The sequence below is a fragment of the Micropterus dolomieu genome, linkage group LG11, assembly GCF_021292245.1.
Source record: "Micropterus dolomieu isolate WLL.071019.BEF.003 ecotype Adirondacks linkage group LG11, ASM2129224v1, whole genome shotgun sequence".
Taxonomy (NCBI): domain Eukaryota; kingdom Metazoa; phylum Chordata; class Actinopteri; order Centrarchiformes; family Centrarchidae; genus Micropterus; species Micropterus dolomieu.
The window spans coordinates 17,877,306-17,897,748 of record NC_060160.1 but is presented as its reverse complement, the minus strand read 5'-3'; the positions used below and the strand labels follow the sequence as shown (position 1 = coordinate 17,897,748).

At 39.8% G+C, this 20,443-nt stretch overlaps 2 protein-coding genes across 2 annotated transcripts; one reads left to right on the top strand and one right to left on the bottom strand.

Annotated features, from left to right (window-relative positions):
• Positions 1 to 1,121: 1,121 nt before the first annotated feature.
• Positions 1,122 to 8,255, bottom strand: dlst (dihydrolipoamide S-succinyltransferase). Its single transcript, XM_046063436.1, has 15 exons — positions 8,101 to 8,255; positions 7,082 to 7,115; positions 6,936 to 6,975; positions 6,575 to 6,636; positions 6,392 to 6,466; positions 6,229 to 6,284; positions 5,737 to 5,845; positions 5,456 to 5,626; positions 5,194 to 5,279; positions 4,974 to 5,071; positions 3,214 to 3,344; positions 2,723 to 2,796; positions 2,530 to 2,613; positions 2,230 to 2,397; positions 1,122 to 1,771 (listed from the first exon to the last, which is right to left on the bottom strand). Exons 1-15 carry the CDS (start codon positions 8,161 to 8,163, stop codon positions 1,637 to 1,639), a joined length of 1,386 nt encoding a protein of 461 aa, XP_045919392.1. The 5' UTR covers positions 8,164 to 8,255; the 3' UTR covers positions 1,122 to 1,636.
• Positions 8,256 to 9,085: 830 nt separating this feature from the next.
• On the top strand, positions 9,086 to 18,038 carry prox2 (prospero homeobox 2). Its single transcript, XM_046063103.1, has 5 exons — positions 9,086 to 9,198; positions 10,739 to 12,352; positions 14,203 to 14,310; positions 15,846 to 16,040; positions 17,766 to 18,038. The coding sequence occupies exons 2-5, from the start codon at positions 10,811 to 10,813 to the stop codon at positions 17,931 to 17,933; spliced, it is 2,013 nt and encodes a 670-aa protein (XP_045919059.1). The 5' UTR covers positions 9,086 to 9,198; positions 10,739 to 10,810; the 3' UTR covers positions 17,934 to 18,038.
• The last annotated feature ends 2,405 nt before the right edge of the window (positions 18,039 to 20,443 follow it).

The following is a 20,443-nucleotide window of genomic DNA, read 5'->3' as shown; positions in this document are numbered from 1 at the left end:
ATGCTCGGCCACATTAATCTGACAGTATCTTCCCTCTCACAGTTGCTTCAGTTTGATGCTGGCTATCGCTTGGGTTCTGGAGGTGGAGGTGTGAGTGACATCAAGTGTCATCCCTTCTTTACCGGTGTCTCCTGGAAAGCTTTGAGCTGCTAGCAGGTGCAGCTGCTGCCCCTCTAATCCCTCTGTCCTGCATTGGAAGTGAAGTTGAACACTCACCTGAATCCAAGAATCCTCCTGTGGCCAAAATGGATGCCGCACCAGATTCTGGTTCCTTTGCATTTTATGCTCCCCAAAGAAAATAACATAATAAACACTGAAAATTGAACAAAACTGGCAAACCTTGTCCCTTCCAAAACATGAAACAAATGGATTTATTATTTTACAAATGTTTGGACTGTCGTCCATCAAATATTGTAGAAAAACAAGGATAGTAATAAATTCTTAACTCTTCTCTATCCCTTGCTGAAACCTTTTGTCATTGTGTTGTAATCATAGACTGTATATAAAAAGGTTGTAATGGATCAATAGGCTTTGTATGGTTCCTCAGAGGAATGAGACTAAAAACACCATTTTTGTTTAATCACTGTAGATGTAAGGTTAGAATACAAAAATGAGCCAGCATCAAGCACATCTCACCAAAATCAAATCCCCGCATACTGCACATTATCAGTTGTTGGCAATCCAAACGGAGTCAAAAGCCTTAGTCCAGTTGATTGAGAAATTACTTTTTTTTCTTAGGACATCACATATTTGTTTGTGATTTGGCTAAAGCTTTAGATTACCCTAATGTGAAAAATAAGGCTTTTAGTAAGACCATATCTTATTAGATACCAACCTATATTCCACAACCCACTTGCATACAGACAGATGAGAAGTTCAAGGAAAATCCTTAAATGAAGGAGAAACATGCTTTCATTCATGTGTACTGCTGACGCATGACACAAAATTAACATGGCCTACTAAGACTTAACTACCATCTTTATATTGGTTTTAATGTCATCCATATGCGCTTTACATGTGGATGAACCCCCTTTTCATGTCTCTATGCCCTGTGTATATTCATGAAAATATAGCAAACCAGACTGTCAATATGAAAGTACAAAAGAATCCAAAACAAAAACTACAGTCGAGCAATGCAGCTTTTATTGTTTAAAACTTTTTTTTCTTAAATATTCTTTCTTACACAACATTAAGAGAAGTTTTCTTATTTTTGTGAAACAGATGACATACATTGAGGATTTCTTCACTTTGGACATTTTAGATCATAGTATTTCCTGGTTTCTGGCCCTCTGCTAATTGTTCTTCTCTCAACCTAAATGATAAAAATGATACTATGCAGTTTATATCTATGTTTTCCATTCATCTCACAATATGTTGAAAATGTTTTGCCGCACGGGTTAGAATAGAATATCTTTTTTCTCCGTAGATCTATAGACCAGCACCACAGAAACCCCAGACCCTGACATTATCCACAACAGCACCAAACCTTTTACCACTGCCAACCTGTTACATGTCCATTGCACAACCCAACTGTTCTCCAAAAATTCCTTTTATCTAGTTAATCAATGCATCAGGTGAATACAGCCACTGTTTGTGTAGGGTGGTTTGTTTGGTTGGGCCTGGACTTCACAAGGGTTCACATGTCAAGGAGCAGCACCCTGGGGTCCTCCACCACTGACTTGATCTTGCGCAGGAAGGTGACGGCCTCTCTTCCATCAATCAGACGATGGTCGTACGTCAGGGCAACATACATCATGGGACGGATCTCCACCTAAACAAGAGAAAATCGCTGAAAACCAAAACGCTGAACACCAAAATTCCTATACACTAAACAGAATGAGAGACAAAGACAATAAAAGCATAATTGAGTTGATAAATTTTTCCCAACAAATATTTCCCATGAAAAAAAAAACCTGTTCCGTGGGCACAGAATTGTTATCAAGTAAAGAAAAGGTGTCAAACTAATTTCAGAAAACTGCTGACTGTCACTAGGTGTGGCATATGAATAGTTTAATGCATGTAAGCTTAGAAATACACCACTGAATACTTAATAAATCACCAAAGTAGGGATATGTCAAACCAAGCACATTATAATCTAATCACCATTTTGTAGAAAAAACTAAAATGTATCCATTTCATTATTCTTTGATCTACATTTGTGACCATTCTGTTGCTAAAAAAAAGGTCTGTCTTATTTTTGTACACAATTACAACACTGAGGAAACAAACCTTGCCACCGACTGCAACAGGCCTGTCAAAGATGCCGTGCATGCCTAAAATAGCAGACTGCGGTGGATTGATTATAGGTGTGCCGAACATGGACCCAAACACGCCACCGTTGCTAATCGTGAAGGTTCCTCCATCCATGTCCTCAACAGCCAGCTCATTCTTACGGGCCTACAAACACAATTACATAATGAGGAAATCTCAAGATAAGAGCCTTTCAAAACAAGTATAAAAGAAGAAAGAATTGAACATCTACAACAATTGCATGACTTTAAATGTGTCATATATGTAATATAAGCATACCTTTTCTCCCAACAAGTTTATGGCCTTCTCAATATCAGCAAAATTCATTCCTTCTACGCTTCGGATTACAGGAACCACCAGACCCTGAGAGAGAAGTTATATTACTGAATTTTCTGCCCACATTAGAGACAAGTGGGCTATCAAGCACTTACACTTAGCATTACAATATAATGCACTCATGCACTTGTCTTACCTTTGGTGTAGCCACAGCCACACTAATGTCCACGTAGTCCCTGTACACAATCTCTTTGGTTGTGTCATCAATTACTGAAAACACGCATAAAGAATGCATAAACTTGACATTGTACACAAGAAAAATATGTATACTGACTAAAACTGTAAGTCATCACTACATTTGCCACCAAGATTAATTTCCTTTTCACATGTGCCATTTTGTGTGAAGACCAGTGGAAGGTGAAACCCACGGACTATTTTAGATCTTCAAATGCCAGCGATTTAGACCACCCCTGCTTCACTGTGGTCTAGTTAAACAGGTCAGGGTGGTGTAAAGGCAGTAAATAAGTTAGGGTTGGTTTTGAGGTTTGGCAATGAATATAACAGAAACTTAAATCGTTTTCTTCACCAGACAGTGACTTGATACCAGACATGCAAAGATAGGTCTGGTATCAGTCAAACAAACACCACAAAGTGAGGTGTCTCAGTACTTCAAAGTTAAATCCATACCGGCATTGACAGCAGGTTGGTCCGCCAGAGCGTAGGCAGCAGCCTTTACAAATGCAGACATGAAGCCCAACTTCAAGTTATGCTTTTTCAGGAAGGCATCTTTGTAAGTCTTCCTCAGCTCTGTGATGTTGCTACAAGGAAATAGGAAAAAATGCATAGATCAATTGGCATTAAGGCAACCAGCAGGGTTGGAGCCACTGGATTAGATGGCAGTTATAAAAAATGAAAGGAGGAAATTCTTAGAGAAAAAAAAAATCAGCGGGCCTAAATGACTAGCAAGATCTGGGGATTTAAAAACACATTCATACAGAACACGGAAAGTGGTGCTTACTATGGTCATTTTTTAGAATGACTTCATAAACCTTTTAGCACAAAAACAAACATTAATTTTATAGTGAAGATGTCTGTCATACCCGTGACTCTGAGCCAGTAAAATGTAATAGGTCAATAATGAACCCTTCTTAACTGATGGGCTGACTGTAGCTCCAGACAGATCAACTGATTTTTTGTTTGTTTTTTTCCATACATTAATAAATTAATTTTCAACGTACTTGACAGCTTTTGCAGTTAGTTACAACTTGCTGCTGTATGCACAACAGAGCAGCAATTTATAAATGATATTCATTAAAAAATTGTTATTAACTAGCTAAAATAAGACAATCCATGGCTTATGCTTGAAACAGGTCACACGTTTAAATAGTCACGTTAAGGTATACCAAACTCTTAGATATACTAAAAACTAAAGACTAGAAACAGAAATACTAGTTTTGTTATGAAAGATACTGGTCACACATCTAACATCATCAAAATACATGCCTTTTCATGACTATAAAAAATGCTATTACAGATTGCGGTGAATTAAAGCTATTGAAACTGGTCTGCTAATCGTTTCACCATTGCTCATTTTTCTCTTGTATCTCCTTTTTTAATTGTTTGTTTTCCTGTCTCTAACCCTGTTGAAGCTCTAGGGTTTCTCCACTAACATAATTAGCCCCTCCCAAGACACAGACTCTCCGAGAAAGGAGAGAAGAAGCGATAAAAATCTTCACTTTCTAGAGCCTGTAAATCTTATTGGGCTGTCATAAAAGCCCATATCGGTTGAGGCAGCTCTTCCACTCAGAGCGCAGGTCTCTGTGGGCCCCTACAGATGCTCCAGCCTCCTGCTCTGACTAGCTCCTTCGGCTCCAGATGAGCCCTAGCCTGGGAAGTCTTCCTCCAGACCGTCAATGTCAATCCAATTAGGATACATAGAAAACCCTGAATAGCCGAAAGCTGACACCACACATTTGTGGGGAAAAGAAATCCTCAAAGTGTCCTCTTCAGCACAGGGGGCAAGTGCAGACAATAACATTTCCTTGTAAATTAATAAAACCTGTTTTAACAATTTGTATCTTCGTTTTAGATGGCATTACGACCAAATATTTACATTCCAGTGTTTAAGAGGATATCAGGTTTCAAAAAGCTTTTCCTATTGGGCAGATTCCAATCTATAACCATTTGCGCAAGTGGTGTTTTGACTTTTAACACTGATATACAGTACATATAGTATGTATTCTGTTCACGTACTGCATACAAATGCACACTTGCAAAACATGTTTAGTATTATTTGAACAGATTTGGATTCCTACACTCTATAATGTGGTTTTCCTTCAATGGCTTCTTTGTATGTGTGCTAATGTAGCAGAGCACATTTCACATTTATTATCTAAAATAGCATTGAGGGCTCAATAATGTAGGTCAACTAATTTTGAATTTCCTACCTCATATCGACCTCATTAAATGTAGTCAACATAGCGCAGGTGTTTTGGGCTTCCTTCAGTCTCTGGGCAATTCTCAGTCTCATGCGGTTCATCTTAACCTAAATCAAAAAACAATAATTATCAAACTCAGTAAACATTTACAGGCTCTGGCAGCATTAAACAAATCTAAAAGTCATCAGAAAACTCTAAATATTTTTAGGCGTTGATTATTGCACTTTACCCTGCTCTCTGTCCTGACTCCTTTAGCCCATCCCTCAGCTTGGGCCACTGGTGCAGCTGGAGCAGCAGTGGGCTTGATGGCTGAAACTATGAAAAAGATATATAGAAGCAGCTAGTATCTCATCAGTTTGTTGGAAGTCGTGAGAGCCATTACATACAGAGAGCCGAACAATGATTAATCATGTAAGCTAGAGGTCAATAGCACAGATGTCAAGCAAAACAGTTCTCACATGACACAGGCCGTGTGTCTCATTACAACTAACCTGGTTTGCTGTCCATAGCATGTGTTGGCACAGGTGGCACAGGGGGCATAGTGGTGGGAATGGGGCCCAACGCTGAGGGGGGAGGTGGAGGAGGAGCAGCAGAAGGTGATGGGGGGGCTGAAGCGGCCGGGGCCTCTGCTTTTGGAGCTTCTGCAGCTTTGGGAGCACCGCCTAAAGACACAGAAGTGAACAGTTAGGATATACTTATGACTGACTTATACATATTTATTATCCCACTAATCATTTTTTTGTGAATTTTCGATAAAAACAATACTTAAGACCTCCTTTCCGAAGCTTAAAGAGCAGAGTTCCGCCCTCAACCTTCCCTCCATCAGGGACTAAAAGCTCCTCGATCACTCCAGTAGCAGGAGAGGGAACCTGCACTGATGTCTACCAGCAGGGAAACAAATGCCAAATTAATCAGTTTAAAAATCAATGTAAAAAGTTAAAGGATGTTATCTAAAAAGTGCATGCATTGTGATTTGGCTGGTGCTAAACTAATGAATGCATACATTTATTTAAGTATAAATTGAACTCAAATCATGACAAGTTTAATGTCGTTGGAACAGTTTTATAAGCCATTATTGAATAAATGTTTGAAAGACCACACTTCGGTAATGATTTGCCGGGGGGGGGGGTTGGGCGATCAACCTGCCCTATTTCTTCCATCATGTTGTGCGACACACTATTAAGGCTTTCACTTTCATAGGCCAAGCCCAACAATTGCCAGCTATCAAACGTAGTGATTTTGTATGACATTTACTTAGTTTTACCTTATCAGTCTCAATTTCACACACCACCTCATCCTCCAAGACGGTGTCTCCAACAGCTGTGAGGAGAAAAACTGTTTAAGCATCTGAAAAAAAAGTGACTGCCTTTTGTGTAGTTTGGTTGTGATTTAGCTGGCCACGCATGTTCATTAGTAAAAGGCGTTACCTTTCTCCCACCTCACGTCCCCCTCTGTGACAGATTCTGCAAACGCAGGGGTCTTAACTGTGATAACTTCATCTCCTGAAAAACAAACACAAGCGAAAGGAAATCTGTTTCTTCACTTCATCAGTGGTTGTGGTTGATATGCAGAAAAGTCTAGAAAAGAAAGTCATGCAGGCTCAAACATACTGTAGGCTACAGACGTCCTGAAGTACTGGATTTGGAGGATGCTGGACCGGGGATCAGATTTTCTGAAGAAAAAATAAATAACATCTGTGTGTACATTAAAAAGTGAGAGTCTGTGTGTGGAACAGCACAAGCTATATTTGCTGTGTCAACTGAACTGGAGACAAATGCTGACCAACAGATAATAATTGATAATTGGAATATAGGTTCATGACAGTGCATGGGTGACACTGTGAGCCACAGCTGACGATTCAGGAGCTATATAGACTGAAGAGAAATAAATGACTTCTTCATCACATCTATGCTGTGAATGGTAAACTTAAAGTTCATTGTTCAAACGGTTTTTATGAGTTTGTGTACTTACACATTGTTGTTGAAAGTGATAGAATGGCTAACTGATAGAGCTGTAGGAAGAGAAGAGAAACATGTTATTAAGTTCTTGCAGCATTACTGTCCCAAAGCAAAGATTGGGATTTAAGACTTCATGCTTTAAAAAGTAAGCACACATACCTGCCGTGGCCCGACGAGCTAACGCATTGTTCCCCTGTGAAAAAGTACAGTTAACCATTAAAAAACGTTTGCTACTTTTGACACATGAATGTAGTGTGCAGAATAACAACTCATCAACGTTTCCAAAGCATAACTTTTCTGGGAAAACATACACTCATATAAATTCACATTGACATCAAGTCAAATAATTACGTCCAACAGTGATAAGCCATAACAGATGGAACTGTACATAAATAACAGTGGAGTCAACAACAGGGGGAAAGAAATCAGTGCTGACGTTCAAAGGTAACCTCTTCAGGCTTGACGATAACCTTTGACTTTCCGTAAAATTATCTGGCATGTCTGGTTTAGCATGAGAGAGGAACGATCAAATGCGTTACACAGTTTTATTTGAGCAGCTAAATGAGCAGCTGCACTAAAGCCTAATGATCTAACGTTACTAATCTTACTGACACTAGTTAACTTAGGACTTCACCGACATTGTTACCTTTAATACAGCTAACATTATAGAAAGTCACACTCTAAATGAAAAAACAAAACTTAACCTAATTCTGCCATTAAGTAACTGGGCGTTGTGTTCTCTCAAAAAACACAATATGACCTCAGCATGACAGCTAGAAGCGCCTAGCTAACCTAACGTTACCCGTAACTTACATTCAGCTTAGTATGGCTAGCATGTTCTTGCTAGCTAGCACATAAATATTAAGTCAAGTTTGCGTCAACTGTACATGAACAGTTACTTTCTACTCAAGTCAAGCACCTTTAACGTGCATGTCGAAACGCGAGATCAACCCAACGCAGAAGGCACTGTTTTCAACTTTAATACAGACTGCAGCAAATAACTGTCAAGGAAGGTGTCATACTGTCCTTGGCATGCAATGTTACGGCCTGTCCGCGGCCTGCAGCAGCGAGCTGGCTAATGCTAGCTGAGATTGAGCTGAGCATACAGAAGCTGCGCCTTTACCCACAGTCAGAGACAGCGAGTGGCAACGACAACATTTTATTAGTTTGTTGCCTACCTGGCGGATGGCAGAGAGGGAACGGCCAAAGTTCCTGGTGAGACACCGGGAATGGGATAACATGGTAACTGTATGACAGCAGCCCGCCAGCGGAAGGGAAACTCCGGTCACATCGACAAGCTAGGATAGGCACGCGCAAAACCCGAGGAAGTGGTGTGGGATAAACCAAGTGCTCCGGGGGGAGGGGGAGTCACTCTGTGGTCCCCTCTGATCCCCTCCACACTACTGCAACTACTGGACATTAAGAAATGATCTATAGCCTAAATGAAGTGTAAATATGGTGCACCTTCAGCCACCTTTACAGAAAAACAGAGAATAGAATATAATAGAAATAAGACAAAATATTGCCCACAGATAACAAAATATATATATATATATATATATATATATATAGATGATAGACCTGTCTAGATTTAACATAACGTTGTCAAATACATAAAATGTAGCATAGAACAGGATAGAGATAAGTAAAGATAACGTCTACAGGTACCAATGTAAACATAGAAGAAACACAAGAAACAGAAAACATAACCTAAGATAATTTTTTCAACTGCAAAGCTAATATTTGATTAGGTTAGGCTGTTACATTCAAAGGTGCTGTAAAGTCTAATACGAGAGGATCCTCCCCCCTTTAATTTTATATTTACATTCATAACTGAACTTGTTCAAAGTGTGAACTGTAGTTTTCACTTCTGTCTTCCTTGTGTTTATGTGTGCTTTGCGTTTTATCCTGTCTGTGTTTCATTGCTGGTCCACCTGAGTAGGCTATATTGATGCATGCAGGCCTACATCATGCTGACCGACTACTTGTTTTCCAGTTATTGATGAATATTTATGCATATTGCCTTAGCCAGTATTATTATTTTTTATTCAGTAGGCTTCAATTCCTCCATTGAAGCCCATCTTCCAACCACTATGAGTGGGCTAACACCTTATTAATACTTTCCTTCTCTTGGCATTTGGATGATGAGCGACCACCTTATTGCTTTCACATGGCCACGCCCAGTTCCATTTGATGCATCGCCTCTTCTGCACTCCCACTGTCCAACTCACAGTCTGCGCAGGCCATCAGCTCGGCAGCACGTCCCAGCGCAACAGGTAAGGTCCCATCACTGCTGCTCGCTGTCTGTGTGAACCGTGGTTAAAGTGCATGCGTGGTTAGTGTGACAAAGTGCATGCCTGCAGCTCATCTTACCTCGAAACTTGTCACTTCTGTTTAGTGGTTTTTCATGAGAAAGATGTGCACACCAACTATAATCAAATGTTTGATGAGCTTTTGACTGAGTTATCACGTGTTTATTGACTGTTAAATAAATGTTTCAGGTTTTACGGCTTATGGCTTTTACTAGGCTATTCGGCTTGCTTATTGGGATAATGTAGGCTATAGTCTTTTGTTAGGATAAAAGTAGATAATCAAACCAGTCTGCACCTTCACTTGATATAGTTTCAGATATAAAGTAGGCTAGTTAAAAATGTTTGAATTTAATTTCAACTTTAAATTGTATGCTCTTCTTCAGGCAGTTAATTAACCATTTATCAACAAATAGTAGGTCTACAGCTTGCTATATTGCATGACATTTACAAACTGTAAAGAATAAAGGAAAATATTAAAATGACTTCTAATGTCCACAAATTATAGCAGAGTTAAATTCCAACTTTGCTTTGTGTGATAAGAGAGTCTACTTGCCATTACATTTTATTTAGAAGCAGTTTGGTCTTTCTGATAAATTGTTTCATGTATATCAAAAGTAAGAAATAGAGAAGGGGACTGATGTATAGAAATAAATCTTTTCTTTTCAAGCCCATCCCTTCCATTTGTATATAAGGAAGTAATTTTAATTAATATAACATTGCATTTGTAGGTCAATGTCTGAGTATATTTTGTGTTACAGCACAGAAAATATTTAAAAATAAACACTTTAAGGGAATGTAGTCCGTGACGGCAGAATCTGGAAGTTGAGCTTTTTATTTTTAGCACATAAGAACATCTCTTTATCATTCTTTAAGATGTAAACTATTAAAAAATAGAGGTTTTCATTATACGTATTTTCTCTTGTAAATAATGTATTCACAGAGCCTCTTCTTGTGCGTGGTTTGTGGCTTTCATAAGATGAAATTTACCTTTCATAGATATATCACAATTGTTCGTTTTCTCCTTTGTGTTAACCATTATTACAACCCCAACATGAAATTATACAAAATAACGCACTTCTTTATTATGCAGAGATCAAGGATTTCTTTCGTTTTTTCAGATCTGAGGATCTTACAAATAAGGCAGGGTTCTTTGATTTTCATCATGTGTAATTCTACATTTGCTTGTAAATTAAGTTTAGAAAATCACAAGTGTAATTTCACGTTTTATAAAGAAAATGACAGAATTGCCTGTGAATGTTATATCTATTAGATTCATGAAATTCTTTTGCAAATGAATATATTTTTCTATCTACCCAAAGCATAAAAAATGACATTACATGCTATATTTGAATGCCACTGTTCAACAACAGGCAAGAAAGAAAGAACATTAAGATGTTTTTACTTTACTTTAAGTTATACGAAAAAAGACACATATATGCTTTAAAAACATTAAAGGACCACATGATGTGTTTATTAACTGTTATCCATTTTTCTGTCATTTCAGATTCTTGCATTTGACATAACTCTGATTCTGCAACGTGCGTAGCCGAAGCCCTAAACAGTTTCCCCAGTGAGCATGAACCTCAGTCTTCCCGACCAGAACATGCACAACTCCAGTGAAGGCTGCCTAGAGGACGACAAACCTGATGTCATGTTGCCATGCTTCCGCAGAAGCATATATGACGAGCCTCTGGCCTCATACACCAATGGATCCATTATCTCGCAGCTCCTTCGCAAGACAATCCAGAGCAAGAGGGCACTAGATGAAAGCCATTTCTACCTTTCCAACTCCACTGCCGCTGACTCCGGCCAGGAGGACCAGAGCAGCGTCTCCTCAAAGGACAGCACGGTGGAAGCTGCCTCTCCTAGTGGGCACCTTTCTACAGGAGCCATCCCGGAGGGGGAGCATCCCATGACTGACCACCTGCAGGCCAAGAGGGCCAGAGTAGAAAACATTATCAGGGTCATGGCGGGCTCTCCCAACAGCCAGCAGCATGGAGACAGTGAGAGGTCTGACACAGATGCCAGAGACACCAGAGAGGCATACAGGGAGAACAAACGTAAACAGAGGCTGCCTCAGCATCAGGAACACAGTGTTGGAGTGGCAAACAGAAGACCTGGAATCAGCAATAGTGATACCTGCAACACCAAGGATGAGGAGTGTCACAAGCTGAAAGAGCAGCTCCACAGCATGCAACGGCTCCTGCGTCAGCTCCAGGAAAAGTTTCTTCTAGTTTACAACCAGGAAAACCCTGAACACAATGACAGAGACGAGACAGAAGTGGCTGTTGAGCATGACATACTGGGAGAAAGCACAGAGTCACGCTACGTAAGCAGTGAAGGTGATTTTGAGAGGAAGAATAGCAGAGTGACTGCAGAGTGTAAGGACCAAATGAAAGTCGTTGGTTATCTGGTGCACCACAGAGAGAGCCAGAACTTACAGGAAACCCTGAAGCAGGAGCTTTCAAGAGCTGTGAATGACTGTGTAGACAGGGTGTTCAAAAAGCTGTCCTCCACGGGGCTGGACATGTCCCCTCAGCAGCGCATGTGCTCAACCCCAGAGATGCAGATCAGCATGGGTGCAGATAGGAAGAGCCAGCATGCCCGCTCCAGCCAGGAACAGCCCCAGGCTGAGGAGGCTGCAGTGAAACCCCGCTCTTTGGAGTTTTATGAAAGCATTGAGGCTCAAAGCCCACAGGACCAGACAGAGGCACTATCGCTGGTGGTCCGCAAGCCTGCAGTGACCCCTCTGAGCTCAGTCACCCCAACGGTGAAGAGGCCCTATCCTGTACACCAGACACCATTTCAGTTCAGTTACAACACCCCTCTACACGACAGTCAGATCCTAGAGCATCTTCTTAAGTACGGACCCCATTCCAGCTTTGGGGGTCTCCCTTGCATGCCCCCATCAATGGACAGGACCTCCCCAGACTCAGTGGACCTGCCCTGGGACACCATCGCCATGAGGTCCAAGGTGACATCCAGCCACCTTGGCCACCACCCTCGTCCCTCCACTCTAGGGGCAGTGACTGTCGACAATCTGTGTCTCCCCCATGTCAAGATTGAGTGCGGAGAACTGCAGAGCATGGCTGAACGAAACCCCTACATGTCACTCAACATATCCTTTCACTTAAAATAAATATTTCGAGCCAGAGCAGCTTTGCTTTTTGCCTTTTCTTGATGCAGGAATAAAAACTATATTTTTAAATAATGATGATAAAAAATATAGACAATAATCAAATGTTTTTTATGACATGTGTAGGTTAAAATAGCAAATACTTAAACAGCAACTATTAAGGGATTAATACATTTTATTATAATTTTTTTACTTTAGACTTGAAAAAATTGCATTATTTGACTAAATTTGCATTGAAAATCTTGATGTCACATTATATTATTCTTTACTTTTCCCATTACAGCGGGGTATGTTTGATAATACCTTTTATATATACCGTATTTACCTTTTATTCTCTATATTTCTTTTTTCCTTGTGAACAATGGCTGGTTGAGGCTCATTGCAGCATGGGCAGTTCCTGTAACAAACTTCAAGGAGAATTTTGTCTTTGATCTCGCTAACCCCATAGAAAATTATAGCATCTTCTTTAATCTGAGCCGAGTAATGACTTTAAGTTTAGAAAAAGACAAATAAAAAGGAATACAAGGCTTTGATAAGAATTGCCAGGAACAAAAGCCAATTTTTCAAAGGCAGAGAAAGCATTGGTTTCTGTTTCAGGAAGCGTAGTTTTTTTCAGACTTGAAAAGGTGCAGGATCTATTTCTCCATCATCAGAGTGATAGGGGTGCATCTAAAAGGTCACATCTGAGTGCTGGTGGAAATCAAAAGTGCCTCCCAACCATAACACTTGAGCTCTTGTCTTGAGCATTTGTTGTTGGATACCTTTGTAAGAATGTACATGATTGAAGATTGAGTGCAAGATAACAGTATTTTTTGCCTCATAGGAACTCAAAGGAAATCAACCTGTCCCAGGGTGATTTCTATTCAGGGAAATATTTGGCATTTGTTTGTAAATAAAAAAAATTGAATGATGTGGTTGGTGACTTCCACAATCAGTATGATCTGAATAATATCTAAATTCTATCATCACATTTAATTGGAATAAATAATTTCTTTACTATTGCTCATTCTAAAGTAAATTAACCTAAAGTAGTGTTGGAATTAGAGAGGAATATTAGGTGGTGCCTCCCAGGATTCTCTTTATCTTTACAGTTTAAAGAGCTCTGCTTCTCTTTGAACAATACTGCATAAATCTTTCATTCCAACTTCCTTATTTCAAAGGTAGGGTTCCCTAATAAAATGTATGGTGTGGTGACCAGGTAAGGAAATATTATGACCTAAGGCATGGTGGTGGACTACAGAGTAAAAAGTGTCTTCATTGCCATAGGGGGGAAACTTGAGAAGGTATTGAATGTATTAATATTTAGAACAAAGGAAATATATTTAGTGATATGTGTGGAAATTGGACACCTTTTAAATTATTACTATATATATATATACACATGCACATATATATATATATATTTACATACAATATGCTACATAACTCAAAAGGCCATTTAAAATATGTGTAATCTGTAAAATTTTACATAATTTCCCGTTTTTGCAGGGTTTTATGGGGGAAAAAAAAATATAGGAACATATGTCGTCTTTAAATCAGCTTCATTATATCGGACAGTCAGCTCCATTTTCAAAACATTTCAAAACAAGCTGTCTTAACTGCCAGGCATGAAGTGCTTCGCTCTCTAATTAAAAATCCCTAATCTAATTCATAATTCTGTTTTGCCAATAAGCACATGTTAGGGTCATTATTGACTCCCTGGTTAATGCCGAGCTGTTCTTTAGGGAAATTCAATTTAGCTGAAAATTGAGGCAACACAATACTCTGCACAGGACTGTATGCTGTGTGTTATATTTAATTGTCAGTTTTTCTCCCTTAACGTAAATGTGAACATCCAGGAGGGTCTCACCCCGAGCCATCTGAAGAAGGCAAAGCTGATGTTCTTCTACACCCGCTACCCCAGCTCCAACGTGCTCAAAACCTTCTTCCCTGATGTGAAGGTGAGTTTTTAATGGATTTAAAAAAAAGGAGTTTTTTTATTTATTTAACATGTCAAAAACACTGCGGCATTGTTTTTCCTGCATTTGACTCCCCTGGCATCTACTTGTCAGTGTGTGTTTGGGACAGAAAAATCAGCAGTGTGTCGGAGGAGAGAAACAAAAACGCAGAGGGTTTAAATAACAAAGCCACTGAGCTGCTAGTATGTCCTGGGGGCAGAGGGAGATACAGGGGCATTCTCTCTTTAAAAAAGCCACTCCAGTCAGCAAATGGAGTGACAAAGGACTCTGTAGGCAAGGCATTGCTATTGAGTGTCAACAGAGAGTTGGTATTAGAGACTTGTGCAGCAGCAACCAGGCGGTGGTGAGCTGGCCCTAAACACAACATCCTGTGTATTTTGGCCTTGGTCTCGTGTCATGCCTCCTCTTCTATCTCCTCTTTTTGTCTTCTCTCTTGTCTCCTTATCTATGTCCTGTTGTTAGCTCTTCTCATTCATCCTATTTATCTCAGCTCCCTTTTTTGTGGTGTTTTCCAATAGAAGCAGTATATGTTTCCTGCTTATAGCACAAGCTCCCTCTCATACCTACTCTCCTACCTCCCTTCCAGTTTTCTCCAAACACCTCTCAAGTTTCTCTTCCATCTCCTCTCCTATCTTCTCTCCTTCCACCACGGCCCTGGCTCCCTGAGCCAGTGCGGGCCCCTACCTCTCAATCTGTTCTGACCCCCGGGGTCAGGGGGGAGGATGCTGTTGCTGCAGCCCTGCGAACGTCTCCTCCTTGCTTACAATCCTGTGGTGGGAAGTGGCACTGAACAAAAGAGCACCTAATCCCAGTGTCTGATTCCATCCTATCAGCCCGAGTCAATGAGAGGGAAGCTTCCTTCTGTCCTTATGCTGCCGCTTTCTCACCCACCACACCAGAGGGAAGAAGCGTCTTTGATGCCTGCCCAGCCCTTAGGCATTTTTTTCTGTCTTTCTGGATGAGGAGATAGAATAACAAGACTAATGTCAAGACTGAGTTTAGAAATACAGAGCCCTGACAGATGTTTTTTCACACCAGACATTGGTGGGAAAGGATCAGAGCAATTAATGTCGCGTAGAGTGACAGGCCATTTGGTGGCATTTTGCCCTACAGGTACCAAATGCAGGTTTTCAGTCAATTATGGAAAATGTGGATGCCAAAGCATCAGAAGGCTATTTTATTTTTAATCGAAAAGCATGGAGATGAATATTTTTAATTTATGTTTGCTCTCACTGAAGTCTGAAATTAAATTCTGAATTACATATTTCATTAATCCTGAAAAGAGTACTTTCATTTGCCTTCCTCACTGGGAGATCAAAGGTCATAGACGCACTTCAGGAGCTGCCCGTGTTTCATTGTTTTGCTCAGGGACACTTCAGCTGGACATATTATTGTGAATGCTGGGGCTTCAGTTGCAGGATAGTCCCTTAATTATCTGCTGTAAACTTAAGAATGCATATATTATGATATAATAACATGAATTAAGTGAAGTCCCGTCCCCCCCCCTCCATTTTCAGTTCAACCGCTGCATCACCTCCCAGCTGATCAAGTGGTTCAGTAACTTCAGAGAGTTCTACTACATCCAGATGGAGAAGTTTGCCCGCCAGGCCATTGTTGACGGCATCAATGATGTCAAAGACATTACAGTTAGCAGGGACTCAGAACTGTTCCGGGCACTGAACATGCACTACAATAAAGCCAATGACTTCCACGTAAGTGTTACTCATTAGTCATTTGTATTGTTAGAACTGAGCGTTCTAGCTGATTTTTTGCTAATGGGGTTTTGTCAAAAGAGGTGCTGCTCTCATCAGAATCTGAATCAACTTTATTTCCAAGTAGGTTTACACATACAAGTAATTTGCTTTGTTGACTTGGTGCGTAATAATAAACTGTACGACAGATCAAGGTTTTCTTAAATTGGAAGAACAAACTTTCAGTTTGGCCATTTTGGGAAATACACATATTTATTTTCTGGCATAGAGTTAGATGAGATGATTGATACCACTCTCATGTCTGTATGATAAATTTAAAGCTATAGTCAGCAGCCAGTTAGCCTAGCTTAGCAAAAAGACTGGGAACAGCTGGCCTGTAACAAAATCTAGCACCTCTAATTCACAAATTTACACATTTTACCAAGAATTGTTTAACTGTCATTTTTACACTTTTTATATGGATTAAACAAGTGAGAAAAAACAGTTTGTAAGTGAGCTTTAGAGGTTTTTGGTACCTTCGGACAGAGCAAGGCTAGGTGTTACCCCCTGTTCCCAGTCTTTATGTTAAACTAAGCTAACCGGCTACTGGCTGCAGCTTCAGATTTTACTGACAGATATGAGAGTAAATCAATCTTCCCATAAAACTCTCCACCAGAAAGCCACTATACGTATTCCCATAAATGTCAAACTATTCCTCATCGAAGTTTTGACACATTCATGACAACAGTTACTAACCTACTGAAGTATGTCCTGTCAGCTTGTGGCTATGGTCACATATCTCAGCGTGCTGACCTGTTTGTCACACTGCACCTGTGGCTGGCCAGCCTTTACAGCCATTATCTAAACTCCAGAGTGATGCTTTATCAAACTGTGGGAAGAGGAAGCCGCAAAATCCCACTAAAACAACTCAGGATTAGAGGACCAGTACGCCTGAGCGAGACTGAGATTGCTACTGATGCGGAATGCTGAGAAAGACGCTGTGGATTCCGAGGGAGAAGGCCGTTTGGTGGGAAAGGGACGGGACCGTTTTCTTTACCTTGGGACCAAGACATTCCTTTCCCAGGGATGCTTTTGTGTCAGGAGATGAGGGGAAAGAAAAATAACTTATGCCAACAACTGTTGTGCTAACTGGCCAGTGGATGGGAAGCAAGGGCTGCAGGGCGATTTTCTCCCAGCATCCCTTGCATCTTTTTATGGATCCCGCTGTAGTTATGGTTCACTCCCAGATTCTTTGCGCAACTTTAACCCACCACATCATTATTTAACAACAGTTATCTCTGAAATTAAAACTAACCATCTCAAGTCTTACACCAAATCAATCTTCAGATTCTCCCCACATTACTGGTGGGGTTCATAATCATGCTTTGTTGACTGGCCCTGACATTGCAACGTAGAATCCCTGGGAAGAAAACTCACCTGTAGTTTGTTTAGGGTCAAGAAAACAAGACTAGCTAATCAAAGAGGCCTCTAAATTAGAGTTAATGATTGCAGTATTGCATGTATTGTATGTGTCAGAGAACAAAGATATGAGCTCCCTTTCATGAGTGTGAGTGTTTGAAGAATTGTGCTACAGGTCTTCGTTTCATGTATTACTGACTTTGAGAAAACTGAAGACAGATTGGTCAGTATGTTTGTAATTGCATGGAGGGCTTTTTCACTATTTGGAATAAGGTTTTACCTAGATTGACTTCACTAAGGATTTTCTGCTTTTCCTGTCTTTTACAGGTTCCAGACAGATTCCTGGAGGTTGCTGAAATCACCTTGCACGAGTTTTACAACGCCGTTTCTGCAGCAAAAGATTCAGACCCCTCTTGGAAAAAGGCCATATACAAGGTGATCTGTAAACTGGACAGTGACGTCCCTGAGGAGTTCAAGACATCTTCCTGTTTATAGGCCAAAGTGGAAAGTTATAACAGTGAAGGAGTTGAGTTAAGTTAGTCACTTGACAGTATTATTTCTTCCTCTCTTGTAGTGCATTTTAGTGATGTGAAATGTAGATGTTGGATAATTAATAATTTTGTAGATCTGCAAAAAACAACAAAAAAAACCCCACCGTTTGAAATTTGAAACTATCTATAGTCTAAAATGTTGTATGTTTTCTATTTCTACCATCAAGCAATTATTGGAAAATATGAATGCTCTTCTGGGTAATTCTGTTTAGTGTTTAATCTGCCTCAACACATTTAGAGAGTTACTGCGTTTGTAGGTGTGTAAAAATGTTTTAAAAGTGTAATCATTCTTTTCGACATTATTAAACTATAGTGTAGCCTGATTTAGTTAAACTGAAAGTTTTTTTTGGCAATTACCATCAGTATTACTTTGCATTTAATTCCATTTCATTTCATAGCTGTGTGTATTGTGTAAATGTAACTGCGCTGCTGTTGTATGTTGCATAATGTTCTATAATTATGTTGTAAACTATTAGCTTGACAGAATGCGCATGTGAAAAATAACACAGTGTAACAAATTTTGGTAATGGATGGATAGTAAATGTTATTTCCTAATTGCTTATGCCTCAAAAGTATAGAAAATGGCTTTTATTCCTGACAAACTTTGCTTTTTTGAAAATGTACCTATTTCCAATGAGAAAACGGGCAAATTTGGGTCTTTTTGTTTACATAAAATCAGAAAAAAATAAGTATTCATCCAAATTAACATGTATTTATGGCTTTATTCTTTGCCTCAGACAGCTTGGGGAGGAGGTCTTGAAGGTACTTGAAGGCTACCGGCTCCTTATCTAGATATCTGACAAATTGTTTCATAGGCCCAATTTGATGTGCAGTGGCGGCCTCAGCCTCTTCTGGGGGTTCACCGGTGGCTCCTACTTGATGTTGTTCTTACCCACAGAGAACTCAGTCCACTTTGGCCAGTCCCACCTGTGGTGGTGTTCCTTGGTGTCCCTGCTGTCCCAAACGCCCAAAAGATAGCAGGGAAACTTGGTAAAACCACCTTGGAGACCCATCAGGAAGGCCCAAATGGTGGCCTTCCTGATGGGTCTCCATATCGTGGATCATCATATCAATAGCTGTCCAGCAAAAAGTGTCCAGCAAGGTCTTGATACTGATCCTCATTGAGGTGCACCAAGTGAGCAGAGAAAGACGGGTACTTGTTACCATTATGGAGCAGCACAAATTTGCTCTCAGTGTAAGATGTCCAAATGCATGTTAATTTGAATTCATATTTTGTTACTTGTTGTTGATAGTTTATATGAATGAAAATACACACATTTACACGTTTTCTCATTGGAAATAGGTACATTTCAAAATATCACTGTCCTGGTCATGAAATAAAAGTTTGTGTGAAATAATAGCCATTTTCTATACGCATGCATGAGAAATTAGGAAATAACAATTACTTCCCAGGAACAAAAATTTTGTTATATAGTGTAATGCAAGTGAGTGTCATGGGTTTTATTATCATGTATAAAGGTCATGTAAAGTACAATCATTTTCAGATATTTCAGTCAGAGACATTGTACTGGATGATAATTGAAATTAAAGATGCACTAAATTATAATATAAAACATGTGTGCTGTGGTTTTACATATTTTAACGTTCAAAGAAATAAGACAGGTAAATACTTTGTTTTTAGTCGTAATTGTTTAACTCTCCCTATGTAAATACTGTGTGCCACTGCCGAGCCCCTAAGGTGCCTCTAATCCACGTCCAGCAGCCAGCTGTTAAATGTCCCCCGAACTATGCCGTTCACATTGTTCACCGAAGCCAATTCAAGTCAACTTTCTAAGGCCTGCATTCATTGTGTGGTCAGTGCGGATGCAGACAACTGCCATGTCTTAAAAACAGCCACAATGCATTCCCTCCTAATGACTAATGCCCGAGGTGACCTCATATCACAGTTGTGCTACCCAAGCAAAATTCCACAAACCCGTTGACTCTTTCTTCCAGGCACCCACTCAAAGCTCGCTGATGGCAAACACACACACATGCACACTCATGCACACGCAAGTTTGGTGATGTCACGGAAATCACAGATGAGCTACTTTTGATGCTTGATATAAACAAAGTGAATTAAATTTGATAAATGAAATTCACTGCCAAGCATACTATATTTCACCATGAATGAACAGTGTTCAAGCATCATCAATGCTACTATTGCATGTTTCCAGGTAAATTTACCCCTAAAACAAATAAGTGAATAAAGGTAGGAATGCACCATGCACAACAGCATGGACCACTTCTATAAAAGTAAACTGTTTCTTGTCACCATACGAGCTTACATTGATAGTGCCCAAAACCAAACATTTAATTGGAAAACCTATTAGGCACCCAAGCACCAATTACATCAGAAATGATAACATTAAGGAAATTAAAACATTAGTTGGATTGGTTGATGACAAAGACTGGAGACAATAAACCACACTAATCTTTTAATAGACATTTCTT

Excerpts from the sequence above, each read along its gene's own strand:
- dlst (XM_046063436.1), bottom strand. The coding sequence starts at position 8,163 with ATGTTATCCCATTCCCGGTGTCTCACCAGGAACTTTGGCCGTTCCCTC. Across the intron at positions 5,627-5,736 it reads CTTTAAGCTTCGGAAAGGAG|GCGGTGCTCCCAAAGCTGCA; the intron begins GTCTTAAGTATT and ends CTGTGTCTTTAG. Across the intron at positions 2,614-2,722 it reads TGGCTGTGGCTACACCAAAG|GGTCTGGTGGTTCCTGTAAT; the intron begins GTAAGACAAGTG and ends CTTCTCTCTCAG.
- prox2 (XM_046063103.1), top strand. The coding sequence starts at position 10,811 with ATGAACCTCAGTCTTCCCGACCAGAACATGCACAACTCCAGTGAAGGC. Across the intron at positions 12,353-14,202 it reads ACCCCTACATGTCACTCAAC|ATCCAGGAGGGTCTCACCCC; the intron begins ATATCCTTTCAC and ends GTAAATGTGAAC. Across the intron at positions 16,041-17,765 it reads ATAAAGCCAATGACTTCCAC|GTTCCAGACAGATTCCTGGA; the intron begins GTAAGTGTTACT and ends TGTCTTTTACAG.